The 16,264-nt window shown below is 45.0% G+C and overlaps 2 protein-coding genes and 1 long non-coding RNA gene across 7 annotated transcripts; 2 read left to right on the forward strand and 1 right to left on the reverse strand.

The window, feature by feature from the left end:
- The first annotated feature begins 259 nt into the window (after positions 1-259).
- On the forward strand, positions 260-11,054 carry drd2l (dopamine receptor D2 like). Of its 4 annotated transcripts, none has more exons than XM_077013193.1 (8): positions 260-466; positions 5,500-5,895; positions 6,054-6,163; positions 7,085-7,221; positions 8,668-8,873; positions 9,339-9,416; positions 9,547-9,893; positions 10,221-11,054. In XM_077013193.1, the coding sequence occupies exons 2-8, from the start codon at positions 5,503-5,505 to the stop codon at positions 10,378-10,380; spliced, it is 1,431 nt and encodes a 476-aa protein (XP_076869308.1). In that variant the 5' UTR covers positions 260-466; positions 5,500-5,502; the 3' UTR covers positions 10,381-11,054. The 4 variants fall into 4 exon arrangements, with proteins under 4 accessions (XP_076869308.1, XP_076869304.1, XP_076869307.1 ...); XM_077013189.1 differs by having other exon boundaries at positions 9,547-9,862; XM_077013192.1 differs by having other exon boundaries at positions 9,339-9,413; positions 9,547-9,862.
- On the reverse strand, positions 10,875-13,361 carry LOC143519593 (uncharacterized). Its single transcript, XR_013132474.1, has 4 exons — positions 13,291-13,361; positions 12,228-12,263; positions 11,693-11,957; positions 10,875-11,247 (listed from the first exon to the last, which is right to left on the reverse strand). It is a non-coding gene; the product is annotated as an uncharacterized LOC143519593 (long non-coding RNA).
- LOC143519589 (transmembrane protease serine 5) lies at positions 11,745-16,118 on the forward strand. 2 transcript variants are annotated; one of them, XM_077013188.1, is made up of 9 exons: positions 11,745-11,864; positions 12,740-13,325; positions 13,574-13,705; positions 13,934-14,105; positions 14,219-14,394; positions 14,609-14,704; positions 14,994-15,136; positions 15,221-15,376; positions 15,460-16,118. In XM_077013188.1, the coding sequence occupies exons 1-9, from the start codon at positions 11,850-11,852 to the stop codon at positions 15,499-15,501; spliced, it is 1,518 nt and encodes a 505-aa protein (XP_076869303.1). In that variant the 5' UTR covers positions 11,745-11,849; the 3' UTR covers positions 15,502-16,118. The 2 variants fall into 2 exon arrangements, with proteins under 2 accessions (XP_076869303.1, XP_076869302.1); XM_077013187.1 differs by having other exon boundaries at positions 15,221-16,118.
- The last annotated feature ends 146 nt before the right edge of the window (positions 16,119-16,264 follow it).

The raw sequence follows: 16,264 nt of genomic DNA on the forward strand, positions 1-16,264 counted from the left end.
ATCTTGCTCTAGTTAATTTGTGCTTTGGGTTATGCAATATCTCCAGCAGAAAATACTATTCTATTTAGATGTTTAACATTTGTATAAATGTATTTTATTATTTAAGGTATGTACTGCAATCTTTTGGTACTGTAATAGTGCCGAGTTGGAGATCCTATATTTATAACCGTTTAAATAAACCGCTGGAACAGTATAGACCGTTAATAACGGCCAGAGTCCTTCAGTGTGGTTTTATAATTACACTGTGTTAGTTCTTCACGCCCAGAGGTGAGGACGTTCACACATCAGTCACGTTACACATTACACCCGCCGTACTGGAGCAGAGGGACCGGACGGGTGGAGAGAGCAGAACTACACTCGCCGTACGGGTGTAGCAGAACCTCACGGAGCCCAGCGGTTGTTCTGACATCTGCGCACGTGTTTCGCTTGTTTTTCGGCTGGATTTGAACCACGCAGCGTTTCCACAGTAAGTGAGTTTTTATCCCCCCGCTGACAGGTGAGAATGGGCTTGTTTAGTGTCCTGAAATAACTAATGTCCTGCTTGCTAGAATATCCTGCTTTTAAACACACTTATACTGGGGCTACTGCATGAACTCTGATGTGTTACTGCGTCTTAGGCGTCGTCAAAAACGCAATCTCGAATCAAGCTCATCATATTTAAATAAATGTTTTTCAAAGTCTAAATATTTTTATTACAAAAATACATTAAAAAGGGAAATATTTTACTTGTGTAGACAGAACATTAACATTACCTCAGAATGATGCAGAATGCATTTTAAATTGTGTGTGTATATACAAAATTTTATAAGCTTTAAAGAAAAAGGAAATGACAGCTGGGACACTGGCTCTGTGGATCATATGTCAGGCGCGTTAATATCTTATTAATATATTATTTGTAGATGTGTCTGTCTCCATATCTCCAAGGCCCAAGTTAATCATCAAAACAAAAGCTTTCACATTAAATTAGTCCAGAGGGACTTCACTGAATAGCCAGTCCATTTAATATGCCCAGTTTGAATACATAACTGCACTATCACCTATTACAACATCTTGTAAATCATACAAAAAAGTCCAACTTTTAATCAATTCTAAAAAGTATATCCACTTATCCCATTCTATGCATGAACCATAGGATTAAATTAGGTACAGATTAAATATCAAGGTATACATTAAATTCCAGGTATAGATTAAACTTTCCATTCTTCTAAATAGATTAAAAATCCATTCTTCTAAACTGCAAATAGCTCATATTCAGGCTACATCCCTTTTTCAGTAGATATCCTACTAGTGATGTTCTATTAGTGTTTGCCAAATAGTGGATACCAGATGACTCCTTTGCTGTTTGAATATCTGACATCTCTAGCTGTGTACCTTCATAAAAATAACATGCCAACTAAAAATAAACAAAAGTGCTGCATTTTAAAGAAATCTGGCAACCATTTAATGACAAAATGAAAACATGACAACCAGATTGATATATCAGACCAGATCAGTTCTTAAAAGAATAATAGGCCTACGTAGTTTTAATACGTACCTCCAAGGTACGGAGGGAAAAACTAACCCTAACCCAATGTCCTAGTACATCATGTACAGTAAATAAATATGTATAATACATTCTGTATTGTATCTCTGAAAAGAAAAAATAACTGTTAAAGTCAGTCAGTTTTCAAGACAATTGGGAAAGCATAAATAAAAGAGGTTAAATATTCTGGAAGAGTCAGGTATGAATTATTATGAATATATTGAAGGCAAAACTCATTATGACACAAGAATCAGAAAGATTGTATTAGACGAATAAGGAATCAAATTGATTTCTTAAATTGTAATCTTAAAAAAATTTAAGCAATCCTCTACAAATCCTACAAATCCTCTAAAAATGTTCATCTCACATCTCAAACTTCATTTTCACAAATTATTGACCCAGACTGTAATTTCTGACTCCCAGTTCTCCACATATATTCTCCAACTTCTTCACTGTGTTGTTTGTCCTCCCATGTGAGATGACGCATGTCTAGTGTCTACGAGATCAGTGGGGGGGGGTGTTGGGGACTCTTTGAACACCTTATGAGTGGGGTTGATCCTCACTGGGCTCTGTGGCATAATCAGGTTAGACCATCTGAACACAAATCACAGTAATGAGAGAGGAGCAAGAATCACCAGATTACATGTGCAGAGGGCTACATGGGTTTAGCCCAAGAGGAGCTTGAAAGCCTGAATCATATATTGACAATAGATTTGTTATAATTCAATATTATTGATTACATGTTAATAGGTATTGATCAGAATGGTGTGGTAGAGTCAGCACTAGGTTTAGATGTAGATCACACTGGCCGTGGTACACAGAGCTTTAATCTGCTGTATAACCTCTGAGCTGTGCAATAATCTCTGATCTCATATCGTCTTTGAATGCTAATAAAATAAAATAGATATAATATGAACAGTGAATGTTTCTGCTGAAAAATACCTTTTTTTGATGGATAGGATTTTATGTCAACATGTAACTTCAGTTCTGTGTTAGGTCTGGTTTGATCAGAACTATGAGGTCTGATTCAAAAATTTAATGTGCAAAAATTACATTCATTTAAATTTAAATTAATAACCCTAATGCAAAGCAGTGAAAACAGAATCAGGATAAGGGTAATTCACACCGTGGCCTTGCAAAAACTGATATGCTTTCATTCTTAGACAGTAAATAACTGTACTTTTAATAAATAAACCAATATGTAGACAATTTGCACTGTCACAAGGTGTCATCAGTGAACTGCAGTGGTTCAGGTTTCACATGAGCTCTAACAGAATAAGGAGGAGCTAACCCTGAGAATTCAACTGTGACTGACTTCACCTCACCACGTTTCCACCAATAATCTGTCAATTAATCTGTCCAGGAGGGTGGAGACAATTTGCATTAAGTTTAGTTAAAGTCAAAAGTCTAAGTCAAATTTATTTATATAGCGCTTTTCACAACACACATTGTCACAAAGCAGTTTTACAATCATATGTGTCCAGATCCCTAATGAGCAAGCCAATTAGTTAAGCCCAGAGGAAAAAGAAATATAAAACAACACTTTCTCATAGACGTGGCTAACGTGTTACACCTCTTCATCAAATCTATGGGGATACAGTAAATCCTGCAAAGTTGCTTTCATCTGTTTACCATATGTTCATGTCCATAGGAACGTCACTGTGTGAGACGCCTCAGTTCTTTACTGTAGATGTGACCTCCTTCCTTTTGGCTATGCAGGCATAATGGTAGCAATCCATCACAGTTCCTCAAGATGGAGGTGACAAAAGTCACCCACGCTGGACAGTTTAGTGGTGGACATGCTCCAGCATGTCTGATGGGAATGATAACAGGTGTGTGAGTGAGTGCAGGCTCGGACTGTGTATGCTGGTGCTACCTCAGATCTTCCTGCAGTCTGGATCCATATGCTCCACAAACGAGATCAAAACACTTGCTGCTCACTCCAGGGTGAAAGAGTCACCAGAGCCACAGCCTGAAGAGAGACAGGAGAAGAGAGACAGGAAAAGAGAGACAGGTGAAGAGAGACAGGAGAAGAGAGACAGCTGAAGAGAGACAGGTGAAGAGAGACAGGAGAAGAGAGACAGTGAAGAGAGCAAGGTGAAGCAAGACAGGAGAAGAGAGACAGCTGAAGAGAGGGTGTTTTATTTTTATGTATGTATTCCATGTATTCCATGCATGACCTTGAGCAAGGGATATGTGCAGTGTGAAATGAACTGCTGATGATGATGAAGATGATGATGGTGAGGAGGAGGGGAGATCTGCTCTAATCAGCAAGCTCAGCTGCACCTCACCCCCCATCCTGAGCAAAGGGGCAAGTGCAATTAGCCAATGATAATGAGGCTCTGCAGAAGAACTCTTATACATACGGATATATACAGAAATAAACAAGCCTGAGGATCTGAGGATCTGAGGATTATTGGGGGGGGGGTGAATATTATTTCACTGGTTTTCATATGACGAGCTGATTATGATCCTAAATGAATCCACACCGATAGTGAGTAGTGATGAGATGAGCTTTATTAATCATAATCTGACTAAATCCCAAACCCAGCACTATTCTCGTTAATCCCAGTCCAACTGGGCCAGGAGCTTCTGCTGATATATGATTTATATGAAAATGCTTGCTGTGTGCAGCATATGCTGCTTACAGAGAGCAGTGCATCTGGATAGTCACTGTCCTAAATTGCCTTTTCTGAATACGTGTGGCACCTGGATTAGGGGACACACTGTGTCTTTGTAGCTCTTGCATACTGGTCTGACTTTTTAATTATGTATTTGTACACTCATCAACACGAGTGATATAATATGAGTGGTATATTGTAGAAGACACACAGGCTTATGTGAGCAGGTATGTGAGTGTTTTCAGCATTACTAGAGAGACGGTGTGTGATTGGTTGTCTGAGACGTTGCTGTGTTAACAATTGTAAAGCGCCTTGGGTATCCTGAAAAGGCGCTATATAAATTGAAACATTCATACTAACTGTACTTTAATAATGCATTCATCTACACAGGTCTACATTTTCACACTCTTAGTACCACACACACCTGAACAAAGCCATTAAGAACAAAGCCAAACAGATTACTGATTATCTTGAAATTTGTCTTTTATGCACTATTAACTGGACCATATCAGTGTTGTACAGCATTATGGACTAAAGAATTGTATGTAGGCTGCTACAGTTGCTTGAAGAAATTGAAATTTGAATACAAAACTGAAACCTGATGTATAATTGTGATTATAATTTTTGACACCAGCATTTAATTTCACTTTGGTCTTCTCCTATGACAATCTAAATCACAAAAATCGTCTCATCTGATAAGATCAGACACATTCCAAATTTGCACATGGTCACCCTAGCTATTAACTTTATATAAAATGACAAATTCATTTTGATCCTTTAATAGGATATTAAAATTATGTTCAGCTCAGGATGTCACTGTCAAGAGGAAAATCCTTTTGCAGTTCTCATGAACGAGTGCTCTGATGAGCAGAGCGCTGTACGATAATTGTTTTATGCAGGTGTACAAATTTACAAAAAAATATGAGAAATCCAATATTTTTCAAAGACCCACTGTGTTCTCACAAAGCATTTCCAATGTTATCTTTCAACAACAGTTCTGTGTGGATCCTTCTTTCTTTAGAAAGTTAGAAGAGACAGGGCGAAATACCAGTGAAGTCAGATATTAGATGTTTTTGGCTCGAACCTGGTCTGTAATGATCTCCAAGAGGTACGAGACAGCAGGCGTCTGGCCTCCACGTGCCGTATGAGTGACTGCAGCGTGATTGCAGGACCTGATGAAGCACTACAGTCAGTTATTATAGTGACTGTGTTAATGTGTGTGAACATGCAGGAAGTTCCTAACTGACCACTAATCTGAATTGTAAAAATAAAGCAGCTGATTTACATGTAAGCCGGTAATAATGTACACATTACTTGTACATGTGTAAAAACATGTAATATTTTGTTTATGCTCAGAAGATGCCAGCGATGCTTCTGCGGAACACGACGGGAGACACAGTCCCCAACCCTGCGTCCTCTCCATCCCTCTCTCCATCTTCTCTTTATCTTCCCTCATTTCCCTCTCTCCCTTACTCCTCACTGTACTCCTCCTCCTCGCTCCCTCCTTCTCCGCCACTCCTCCCTCACTCTAACTGTTCTGTCTCTCAGTCTCCTTCATCCCCCCCCTACAACTTCTATGCTGTGTTGCTGGTGCTGGTCATCTTCTGCGTGGTCTTCGGCAACGTGCTGGTGTGCGTCGCTGTGTCGAAGGAGAAGGCACTCCAGACCACCACCAACTACCTCATCGTCTCACTGGCCGTGTCAGATCTTCTCCTGGCCACGCTGGTCATGCCCTGGGGCGTCTATCTGGAGGTCTGGACACTGAGTAACACTTCTCACACCTCAGTTCACTGTGCTTTGTTAATAGTGCAGATTACATTAAACGAATGTCTTTGATTCGTGGTGTATTTTGAAAAATGAAATATTGCTGTAACTTATTGCTGGTTGTGTCCGGGCCGCTCCATCACCAGGTTGTTGGTGAGTGGAGGTTCAGCCGCCTCCACTGTGACGTCCTGCTCACGCTGGATGTCATGATGTGTACAGCCAGCATCCTCAACCTGTGTGCCATCAGCATAGACAGGTGACCCCTCCCATCCTCCCCTCCTCCACTCCTCTCTTCCCCTCCCCCCATTCTTCCTCTCCTCTCTGTTTGCTGCTTTCAGAGTTTGATGGTTCATTGAGGTATTCTGTGAGAATATGTCTTGTATGTTTTACCATGTCGTCAATAACTAATCTGTTTTGTGTATCTATGTCTTCTCTGGGGTTCTCATTGAATTCACCTTTGGATTAAACTCAGTCCATGCAATTACTTGTCTGAGATTGAAAAGACAGCCAGCAGCAGGAAGTTATAAATTATGAATAGAGGAACATCCATTAGAGGTGCAGTGTGTGTCACTAGTAGGTGCTACTAGAGGTTTCAGCCCAAATCAGAAATCTTACATGTTTTATAATTTTGCCACCAAAGGCAAGAAACAAAATGACATGACAGCAAAAACAGAAGAAGAAACACGTTTTCCAACAAGCTAATGTTGCACTGTCAGGCACTGATGATCACTGTCTACAGTGCTGCTTAGGATTTAAAACCCTGGTAGACATACCCTAGCATTTCACTACCACATCACACAACTCTCTCTCTCTCTCTCTCTCTCTCTCTGTCCATAGCTCAACCTTCACCATGATGAAACTTTCTTTTTTCTTTTATTTTTATTCATTTATTTATTATGTCCTTCCATAATAAAATCTTGAGAGAGTAACATGTGTTTAGACAGCTGTATATGGTCCGGGAAAAGACCAGTGAAACTTGATTTTTGTGAATTTTAAAAAGTAATTCATCCTGTATAGTGAATGTACATTAGAATAAAAGCTGGTCTAATGAAAGACCTTGACTGCATGATTGTGATTCAACATCCTGTGTATAAAGGACACGGTACCAGTCTCTCTTGCACTGTCGTCCCTGCAGAATATTTCTGCTTAAGTGACAACTGATTCCTTTGGGCTGCAGGTACACGGCGGTTGCCATGCCAATGCTGTATAATACCCGTTACAGCTCAAGGAGGAGGGTGGTGTTGATGATCACGCTGGTCTGGTTCCTCTCCTTCACCATCTCCTGCCCTTTACTCTTTGGGCTCAATAACACAGGTGAAGCCTCATCCCCCAAAACCCATGTGTCTTCAAAACACGCATGTTCACACGCATGTTCACACGCATGTTCACACGCATGTTCACACGCATGTTCACTCCCACTGCAGCTCTGCCTTCATCCTCACACCTCTGACACTGTCCTCCGCTCTTCTGAGCTACACAACTTTCACATTTGACCTTGAGCCATACAGATAACACAACGTATACCACACATTTATGGGCCACACTGACCAGACGCAGACACAGACGTTTGGCCACACTGACCAGACGCAGACACAGACGTTTGGCCACACTGACCAGACGCAGACACAGACGTTTGGCCACACTGACCAGACGCAGACGCACACGTTTGGCCACACTGACCAGACGCAGACACAGACGTTTGGCCACACTGACCAGACGCAGACACAGACGTTTGGCCACACTGACCAGACGCAGACACAGACGTTTGGCCATGCTAACAGCAGTGTTCCAACTTTGTTGTCCGATGTTCCTTCCTATTGTGTGTTTAACGCACAGAAAGGATCTACATCTTACATCTGAGGCTATAGATAATAGTAGAATTCTTCTTTATTGATTATTTCTCCATTGTTATTCTGTTCAAGGCAGTATAACGCTGCAGATATCGAGCAGGTAAATATTCTTTTATCATGCAGATGGATTTGTGATTGCTGATCACCACTAAAAAAGCCGACTGTGTGTTTGAATGTGTTGTTAGTTTCTGATGGAGGCATTAAGAGCTAATATCAGGATTAGAAACTGGTAGTACGATCTGATTCCAAGCTTAGCTAGAAACAATAATATCAGGACAACTGCGAGGGACTCAGTTCTTTCGGGTTGTTGCCGTGCAGCCACAATCCCATCCAGATAGAAACCCACACACACACCCCCACCCACCCCGCACCCACAAATGTTTGACAGATCACGCGTCTCTAAAAAGCGGAACGGTTTGGTTCCTGTTCCAGCACGTTTGGGAGCGTGAAGGAATCAGAGTGGCCACGCTCTGCCTTCGCTGCCGTTGAGGGGGATTAGCTAATACAGCATCAGGATCTGGATGGATGGCTCCTTCTTCAGCTCAAGAGCCAAAGTGTGTCCTGTGGGTCAGAAGTCCAGAACTTTCCGCGGTTCCCTCCTCCCCACAGATGAACAAGCTGTGTGAGAATACAGAATAGCCCCTTAATATGACGCGTGCACCGAGACTCTTGGTTCCTGCTTCTCTGAAAGCAATACGCCGGAACGGCCAAACAGACGCTCAAGTTGTTTCATGGACTTGAACATTTCTAAAGTGTTTTACGTTGAGACGTGTTTGAGCACCTCACAGCCCCACTCCACTCCCACGACCTCATTCTGCTGCCTCAGGGCGTTACGGTTGAGTGTCTCTGGGGGGTTGTGGGGGAGCTGAGGTTGAGCTGCTCACTTTCTCGTTGTGTCTCTCTGTTTCAGCCAGTCGGGGGGGGAGCGACTGCAGCTTTGCTGATCCAGCCTTTGTCGTCTACTCCTCCGTGGCCTCCTTCTACGTCCCCTTCATCGTCACTCTGCTGGTGTATGCGCAGATCTGCGTGGTGCTGCGCAGGCGGGGCAGACGGACAGCTCCACCTCGCAGACGCCGCACACACTCGGAGCCTGCTGAAGCTCACCGCCGACACAAGGTGGGCACAGTACAACAGAGCCCCGCCACACACAGCCAGAGCCCCGCCCCACACAACAGAGCCCCGCCCCACACAACAGAGCGCCACCACACATAACAGAGCCTCACCCCAAACAACAGAGCCCCACACCATACAGCCAGCATCCTGCCCTGCATAGCCAGAGCCCCGCCCCACACAGACAGCGTTCTGCCCCACATAGCCAGAGCCCCACCCCACACAGACAGAGCCCCGCCCCACACAGCCAACATCCTGCCCCACACTGTTAATGGCCTCCATGGTGATAACGGTGAGGATGTCTTGGTAACAGGTCTGGGGGCTTCTCTGTTCCTCCACTCGTGCTGGCCCATCTCTCCACACCCCCCCTCATAGGGACACGCCCCCTCATAGGGACACGCCCCCCTCATTCATAGGGAGGGACATCGTATGCCACTCGCATTTCAGCCCCTGTGTGTCCCTGATCCCCAGAATAAATGCACCCATCCTGAAGACGTGAAGCTCTGCACCCTGAAGCCACCTGCCGTCGCACCCCAACGTAAGAAGGTGGTAAGACATCATATCACATGACTACTGCACTACCCACAATCCAACAGGTTCACTGCACAGTCCTCTCAGCTACTGTTCCTGCCTGTTTTTCATTCATTTTCCTCTGTGTCTCTGTGTCTCTCTCCGGCAGACACTTGTGAAGGAGGCAGTGCTCCGCCCCCTGGAGGTGGAGCCTGCGTGTTTCCAGCAGCAGCAGGCTGGCCTGGCTAAAATCTCCCTGTCCGTTTCCGTGGCACCCTGTCCCATCACCCCGTGCCCTGTGCGCTCCACCCGCTCCACCCTGGCCCCCCGCCAGGTGACCAATCAGGACGGCTCGCTGACGTGGGTGGGATGGAGGGATCGTGGCGGAGAAAGAGAGAACGCTGGAGTGGTGAAGGAGGGAGTGCGTGGCAGCCTGTCCCAGCAGAAGGAGAGGAAGGCCACACAGATGCTGGCGATCGTACTGGGTGAGGAAGAGGAGACAGTGAGGAAGAGACAGTGAGGATCCGCTGGGATTCATCGTCAGGGATTTATGGCCTTGGTTAAATTTTTTATGATTTGGAAACTGGAAATATCTGTTGTTAATATTGACCACAGTAACTGTATCTTAATAGTATGTGTTTAGAAGCTCATAGCACTATGTGTTTGCATGTGTGTGTGTGTGTGTGTGTGTGTGTGTGTGTGTGTGTGTGTGTGTGTGTGTGTGTGTGTGTGTTCGTGTGTGTTTGTGTGTGTGTGTGTGTGTGTGTGTGTGTGTGTGTGTGTGTGTGTGTGCGTGTGTGTGTGTGTGTGTGTGTGTGTGTGTGTGTGTGTGTGTGTGTACAGGCGTGTTCATCATCTGCTGGTTGCCCTTCTTCTTGACCCACGTGTTGAAGGCCCACTGTGGAAGCTGCTGTATCTCCTCGTCCCTGTACAGCGCCGTCACCTGGCTGGGCTACCTGAACAGCGCCGTGAACCCGGTCATCTACACCACCTTCAACATTGAGTTCCGCAAGGCCTTCATCAAGATCCTGCACTGCTGACCTGGACGGGGAGCTGGGACACATCACGTTTGGAGACACCTGCAGAGAATCAGAAGAGACACCACAGAAAGACAGCAGTGAAACTGTAGGACAGGTGAGAGACAGGTGAGAGACAGATGAGAGACAGGAGGACAGTCTGCTCAGCGCTGGAAAACAAACAACTGAGGAGACGAAGGAATTAAAGTGTGGAAGAAGGAAGAACTGTAGTTGTGGGAGAAGGCTGACTCAGGGAGACACAGAATCACACAGAAACAGATGCAGCAACTCAGGACATTACAATAATTAAAGTTAGCAGGTTCTGCGGTTTGCAGACGGGTCTACACTGCCAACTTGCACTTGAATATTCCTTGTGGTGTCGGAGGCGACGCTCTGCTGTGGCAGCAAGGAGATCAAGACCAAGCAGGGTCCTGAACTGCAGGACCCTGAACTCACAGCTGCCTACGGGACGTATGAAAGGGTTATGCAGGAGCTTGAACAGCACCTGTCATGATTACTGCACATTTGTTTGCTGTTGCATACGTGTTCTAACTGAATTTGATACATCACTGTAAGTAATACAGACATTAAACACAATGGGGTTGTACATCCATTGCATTCTCTTATTTTGGAGGAGAGGTGTTCTTTGTGAAGGTTAAACAGGTGAGAGTCACCCCATACGTCCCTGTTCTGTCCCGTTTGTCATGTAATCAGGTCCAGTTACTGCTGTAAGTGGTACAGCAGCTCACAGGCTGATAGCACCCAGCACCCGGCACTCTTTGACCCGGTTATGTGATACGTCAACAAATATCGGAGTGAGGCGACACAGGATTCACAGGCCAGGTGTCACACACCTGTAAATGCGCATGCGCGCGCACACACACACACACACACACACACACACACGCACACACTTTTAATAGGCAAGGTATTTTAAAAGTGGGCAAAGGCCCATTACTGGAGTTGTTTGGATCATCTGAATCATGTGATCACTGAGGTTCTGATTCATTTAATAAAGTGGTTCGTGTGGTTCATGACATGTGAGTCTGTGGCAGAGTAAATGTTATCCTGAAGCGTTCATCTCCTACCCAACACCACAATGATTAACATGCATTTTTCATTAGGCTCTGCTACTGATGTATAGCTATCTGTTACAGGACAGCCACATTCACCACTTACCACACAGAAACAGTCATAACCACCTGGGAGAGCCCAGGAAGAGCAGTAAAAGAGCAGGAACTATGAGGACAAAGACTGAATAGATGAGAACCTCTAACTGTAGTAGACACAGAGACACACCCAGCTGAACACAGGAGTGAAGCTGAACACAGAATCCTCGCACTCAAGGCTGCACAGACGTTCAGGGATTTGCGAACACCTCTCGATGGTGTCGTCCTTTTCGCTTTGGTCCATGCTGGTGTCCAGTTGGAGTCAGAAGAACCAATAAGGAAGCACAATGACACTACAGCAGGTAGGATCACTGCAGCAGGTGGGATCACTACAGCAGGTGGGATCACTACAGCAGGTGGGATCACTACAGCAGGTAGGATAGTGGCTTCAGCTGCTGTGCAGAGTGAATGTGAATCAAATGAATGGCCTTTTAGTGATTTGACCTTGAATAAAGACTAATATGTTCTCACTGGCACTGTGGCCACAGCTTGTGTGAATAAAACACTAAATCATGTTTGTTCACAAGAATACGGTTATTTAAATGTTTGGATCAAATGACCTGACTCAGGCTCTATGAGTAATCCTATGACACCATCACATCACTCAAAAATGAATCATTTTGGATTTGTTTTAAGAAGATAGTCAACAAGGCACACAGCCATACCTGCTGATCTGAAGAAGTGACCCCTGTGTTCCACATCTGTTTTTAAAAGACACAATCAAAAGCTAACATTATTATAACATTAAAAACTTTAATCCACATGTGATAAAAGGAAAAAAAGTTTAAAATTTTTACATTGGAGAAATGTAGACACACACACACACACACTCACACACACACAAACACACACTGTGACATGGGTATCCTTGGCTGAGCAGCTACGTGTCAAGCACTGGGTGGAGGAGTGTAACTCAACTCTGGACACATGTTCTGTGGAGTGGCACATAATGCTTCTTCAAGTGGACGTGTGATGGATGGTTTTGGTTTGGCCAGTGAGAACCTGCCTGACAGCCAAGTGCCCCTTAGTTATAGTGACTGGAAATCCTAAAGCGTTTGAAAATGTTGGACAACTGTATGATTCCAGTATAGTGGGGACAGCGTAGGGACGGCCCTCTTCTTCTCCAGCAGTCAGAGTTAGAGGACATTAAAGGTCCTTTTCTGTTCTTTGTTTCCAGGTTGGCGTGTCCTCTGGCAGTCCACCGCCACCTCACGCCTCAACATTTGCACACACATCCACATTTTCACTCACTCCTCCTCTGTACAGGGCCACGCCCCCACCCACAGCCCCGCCCCCACCCACAACCCCTCCCACACCCACAGCCCCGCCCCCATGCATGACTCCGCCTCTACTCGCAGCACCTTTAGAGGTTTCGGTTGTGTTCGCTCCCGCTGATCCAGCACTCTTCAGTCCCTCTGGTATAGGGCAGCTTCTCACCCTCATGAATATTTATGACTCAGGAACATTTATGCCTCCTTCATACCATAACTCCACCCTGACTCCGCCCACATACATCTTCAGCCATTCAGCTCCCTCCACCTGTTCCCAAGTTCCATGGCAACCCCAGCTCACCCCAGACAGTCTACAGGCACTTCCACACAGCCTGTCTGTCCCTCCGCAGCAGGACGACAGTAACCCTGGACACCGTGCACACAGCCAGTTATGTGATGAGAACAGAGGTCAAAGGTCATGCTGCTGTGATTGGCTGTTAGCAGCTGTGATGCTCACCATCCTCGTCCTCTGTGTCATCGCCGCCATCACAGGTACGTCCATGTCCGTCCTTCCTTCATAGATAGACAAACAGACAGACAGACAGACAGACAGACAGACAGACAGACAGACAGACAGACAGACAGACAGATAGACAGATAGATAGATAGATAGATAGATAGATAGATAGATAGATAGATAGATAGATAGATAGATAGATGCTTTCCAGTAAGAATACAACATATTAAATTGTAAATGTCTGATTATTCCCAATAATGTTTAACGATCTTTTCCTTTTTAGTGAAGTTTCTGTTTTCTCCATCCAAACTTCAAAGCACCAGCGCCCCCTGTGTCAACAACTGGAACTTCAGCGTTACTTCAGCTCCTTCCTCAGAAAATCTCCCTACTAATCAAGCTACGAACATTTCATTAGGTACCTTCATCAGTGCAGCATTCAGGAGGACTCTCACTTATCAAATTATCTTCATTTGTCCCAATTAATTATGCTCAACAACAGAAGGCAGTAGTGCATAATTGCAGTCTTAGACAAATAATGTGCAATGTACACATCAAAGTCAAATCTATCTCAGACATTAAACAAGTGGACCAATAATGCATTAGATGTCATTATCCCACACTTGTGCGTTTGTCTTTGTCACAGAGTGTGTAAAGCCGGAGAGAGACGGAGCTAACGGGCGTATAGTGGGGGGCAGTCTGGCCCTGGAAGACCAGTGGGGCTGGCAGGTCAGTCTGCAGTGGCGGGGGCAGCACGTGTGTGGGGGCTCCATCATAACACCACGCTGGATCATCACAGCTGCACACTGCTTTGCAGAGTAAGCAGAGAAAGACTGAGAGGGGAGTAAATGTTGGGGTGTTCATGGGGGTGTTAGTGGGGTGTTAATGCTTCCTGCTACCCACTGCTGTGCCCCTCCTGTTCGTGCGGCAGGATAAGCACAATTGAGTCTGATTGGAAGGCTGTGATCGATACACTCATCACGTCAAATGTGCCACGAGGCAAATGCTACGACGCACTTCGGATATACTACCACCCGCAGTTCTCCAGGAACACCAACGACTACGACCTTGGTCTGCTGCTCACTCAGAATCAGATGAGGATGGAAGGTGAAGTTGACTGTGAAGTTGACTGTGTCACACCGTGTCACCGTTTACAGTCTCTAATACTAACCACACTCTAAAGGAATTCTCTACCTAAAAATATTATTTCCATTTTTCAATTTACTTTCAATTATTTAGTGCCAAGTGTCCCCTTAATGGTGAAGAAATGTCTGACATGTATATTTTTCAGCCTCCTGGAATAAAACTCTATGTGTCACAGATGGTGTGAGACCGGTGTGTTTGCCCAACTCTCACCATTCCTTCCCTGCTGGTTCGTCCTGTTGGGTGACTGGCTGGGGTTACACCCAGGAAGGGGGTAAAACACTCCACTCCCCACTGTAGCAGACAGCAGCCTACTTTAACCACCACAGGCCACAAATAGTTTTGCTCTGATTGGAATGAACTGCTGCAGCTCTAAACAAACTGGTCATGTGACACCAGTCACTGGATTTATATTTCAGAACAGGCTACAATGACTCTGCAGTTCTTGCACAAAGCCTGTGGCTAAATCCACTACTCCTCTATATAACACACTCAACAGGCTTGTTATGAGGCTGCATCTTCTTCTAGCTCATCTGTGATGCACTGAACACACCTGTGTGCAGGTACTCCATCGTCCCACCTGCGACAGGCACAGGTGCAGGTCATCGATCAGGTCTTGTGCTCCAGCTCGGCCACCTACGGCTCTTACCTCACTCCCAGAATGCTCTGTGCTGGACAGATGGAAGGAGGCGTAGACTCTTGCCAGGTAGACACTTGCTACATGGCAAGTAAGAGCTCTACCTCCCCAGGGGGCATTTAAACACAACCGCATGTCTGTTCTGCCCCGCAGGGCGACAGCGGTGGGCCTCTGGTGTGTGAGACAGGCGATGGCCAGTGGAGGATGGCTGGGGTGGTAAGCTGGGGTGAGGGGTGTGGCAGGCCCAACAAGCCCGGCGTGTACACCCGAGTGAGCGAGTTTCTGTGGTGGATACAGCAGCACGTTCAGGTACTGCATCTCCCCGCCACACTCTGGTGTCTGTGGCTTTTAGATCATGTCCTGCTAAGATCATCCACTTCTTACTGTTACAGGAAGAAGCTGCAATCATCAATGACAATAATGGAGAATTTTGAGCAGTTTTGTTCCATCAATGTTTTTGCTATGAAGTCAAACGGCATTGTTTTGGTCTTATGAAAATGATAATGAAGACATTCACGTTCTCTGCCAATTGCAGGTACCTGTAAGCAGTCACGTAGACAGAACAGGGATGGGTTACGTGTTTGTGTGATTAATAATAAAACCACTCCCAAAGTACTCAGATTCTGGTGTGTACAGTAGCATTTTCAGACACCTACTTCCTTCTTTAAAAATGACAAAGCACAAATACAGAGATAACAAAACAGACAAAATAAGAGGGCACTCACAACCATGGGCGTGGTAGAGGAGGGGAAAGTGGACCTGACTACCCAGGGTCCGAGTAGGGAGAGGGGCCCATTTTGCTCATGTGCCTCGTTTACTGGCATTTATAGGGGCCCACTGACATTGAGAGTGTACAGGGCCCAGAATTTGCTGCACCAATCCTGCTCACAACCCTCCAAACATTCAAAGACAAGCTGTTCCTGGTGGTCCCAAATACAAATACATAAAATATATACATACGCAGTAAATATATAACAAGATTTAGAATTTGTTTCACAAAAAAAATCAGCTGGAAATCTTAACAAAAAATATATATATATATGGATGGATTCTATCCAAAAAGGACTTCTCTCACTTAATTTCCCAAATATGTGAATGGCAAAGCCCATGTATTTTCCGGGTATGTTCAGCTATGCTAGGCGTGACTAGCTGCAAGCCTGCATTCCGACCGCTAGGGCGCGGTAGAGTTGCACCAAA

Source organism: Brachyhypopomus gauderio, chromosome 7 (assembly GCF_052324685.1).
Source record: "Brachyhypopomus gauderio isolate BG-103 chromosome 7, BGAUD_0.2, whole genome shotgun sequence".
Classification (NCBI taxonomy): Eukaryota; Metazoa; Chordata; class Actinopteri; order Gymnotiformes; family Hypopomidae; genus Brachyhypopomus; species Brachyhypopomus gauderio.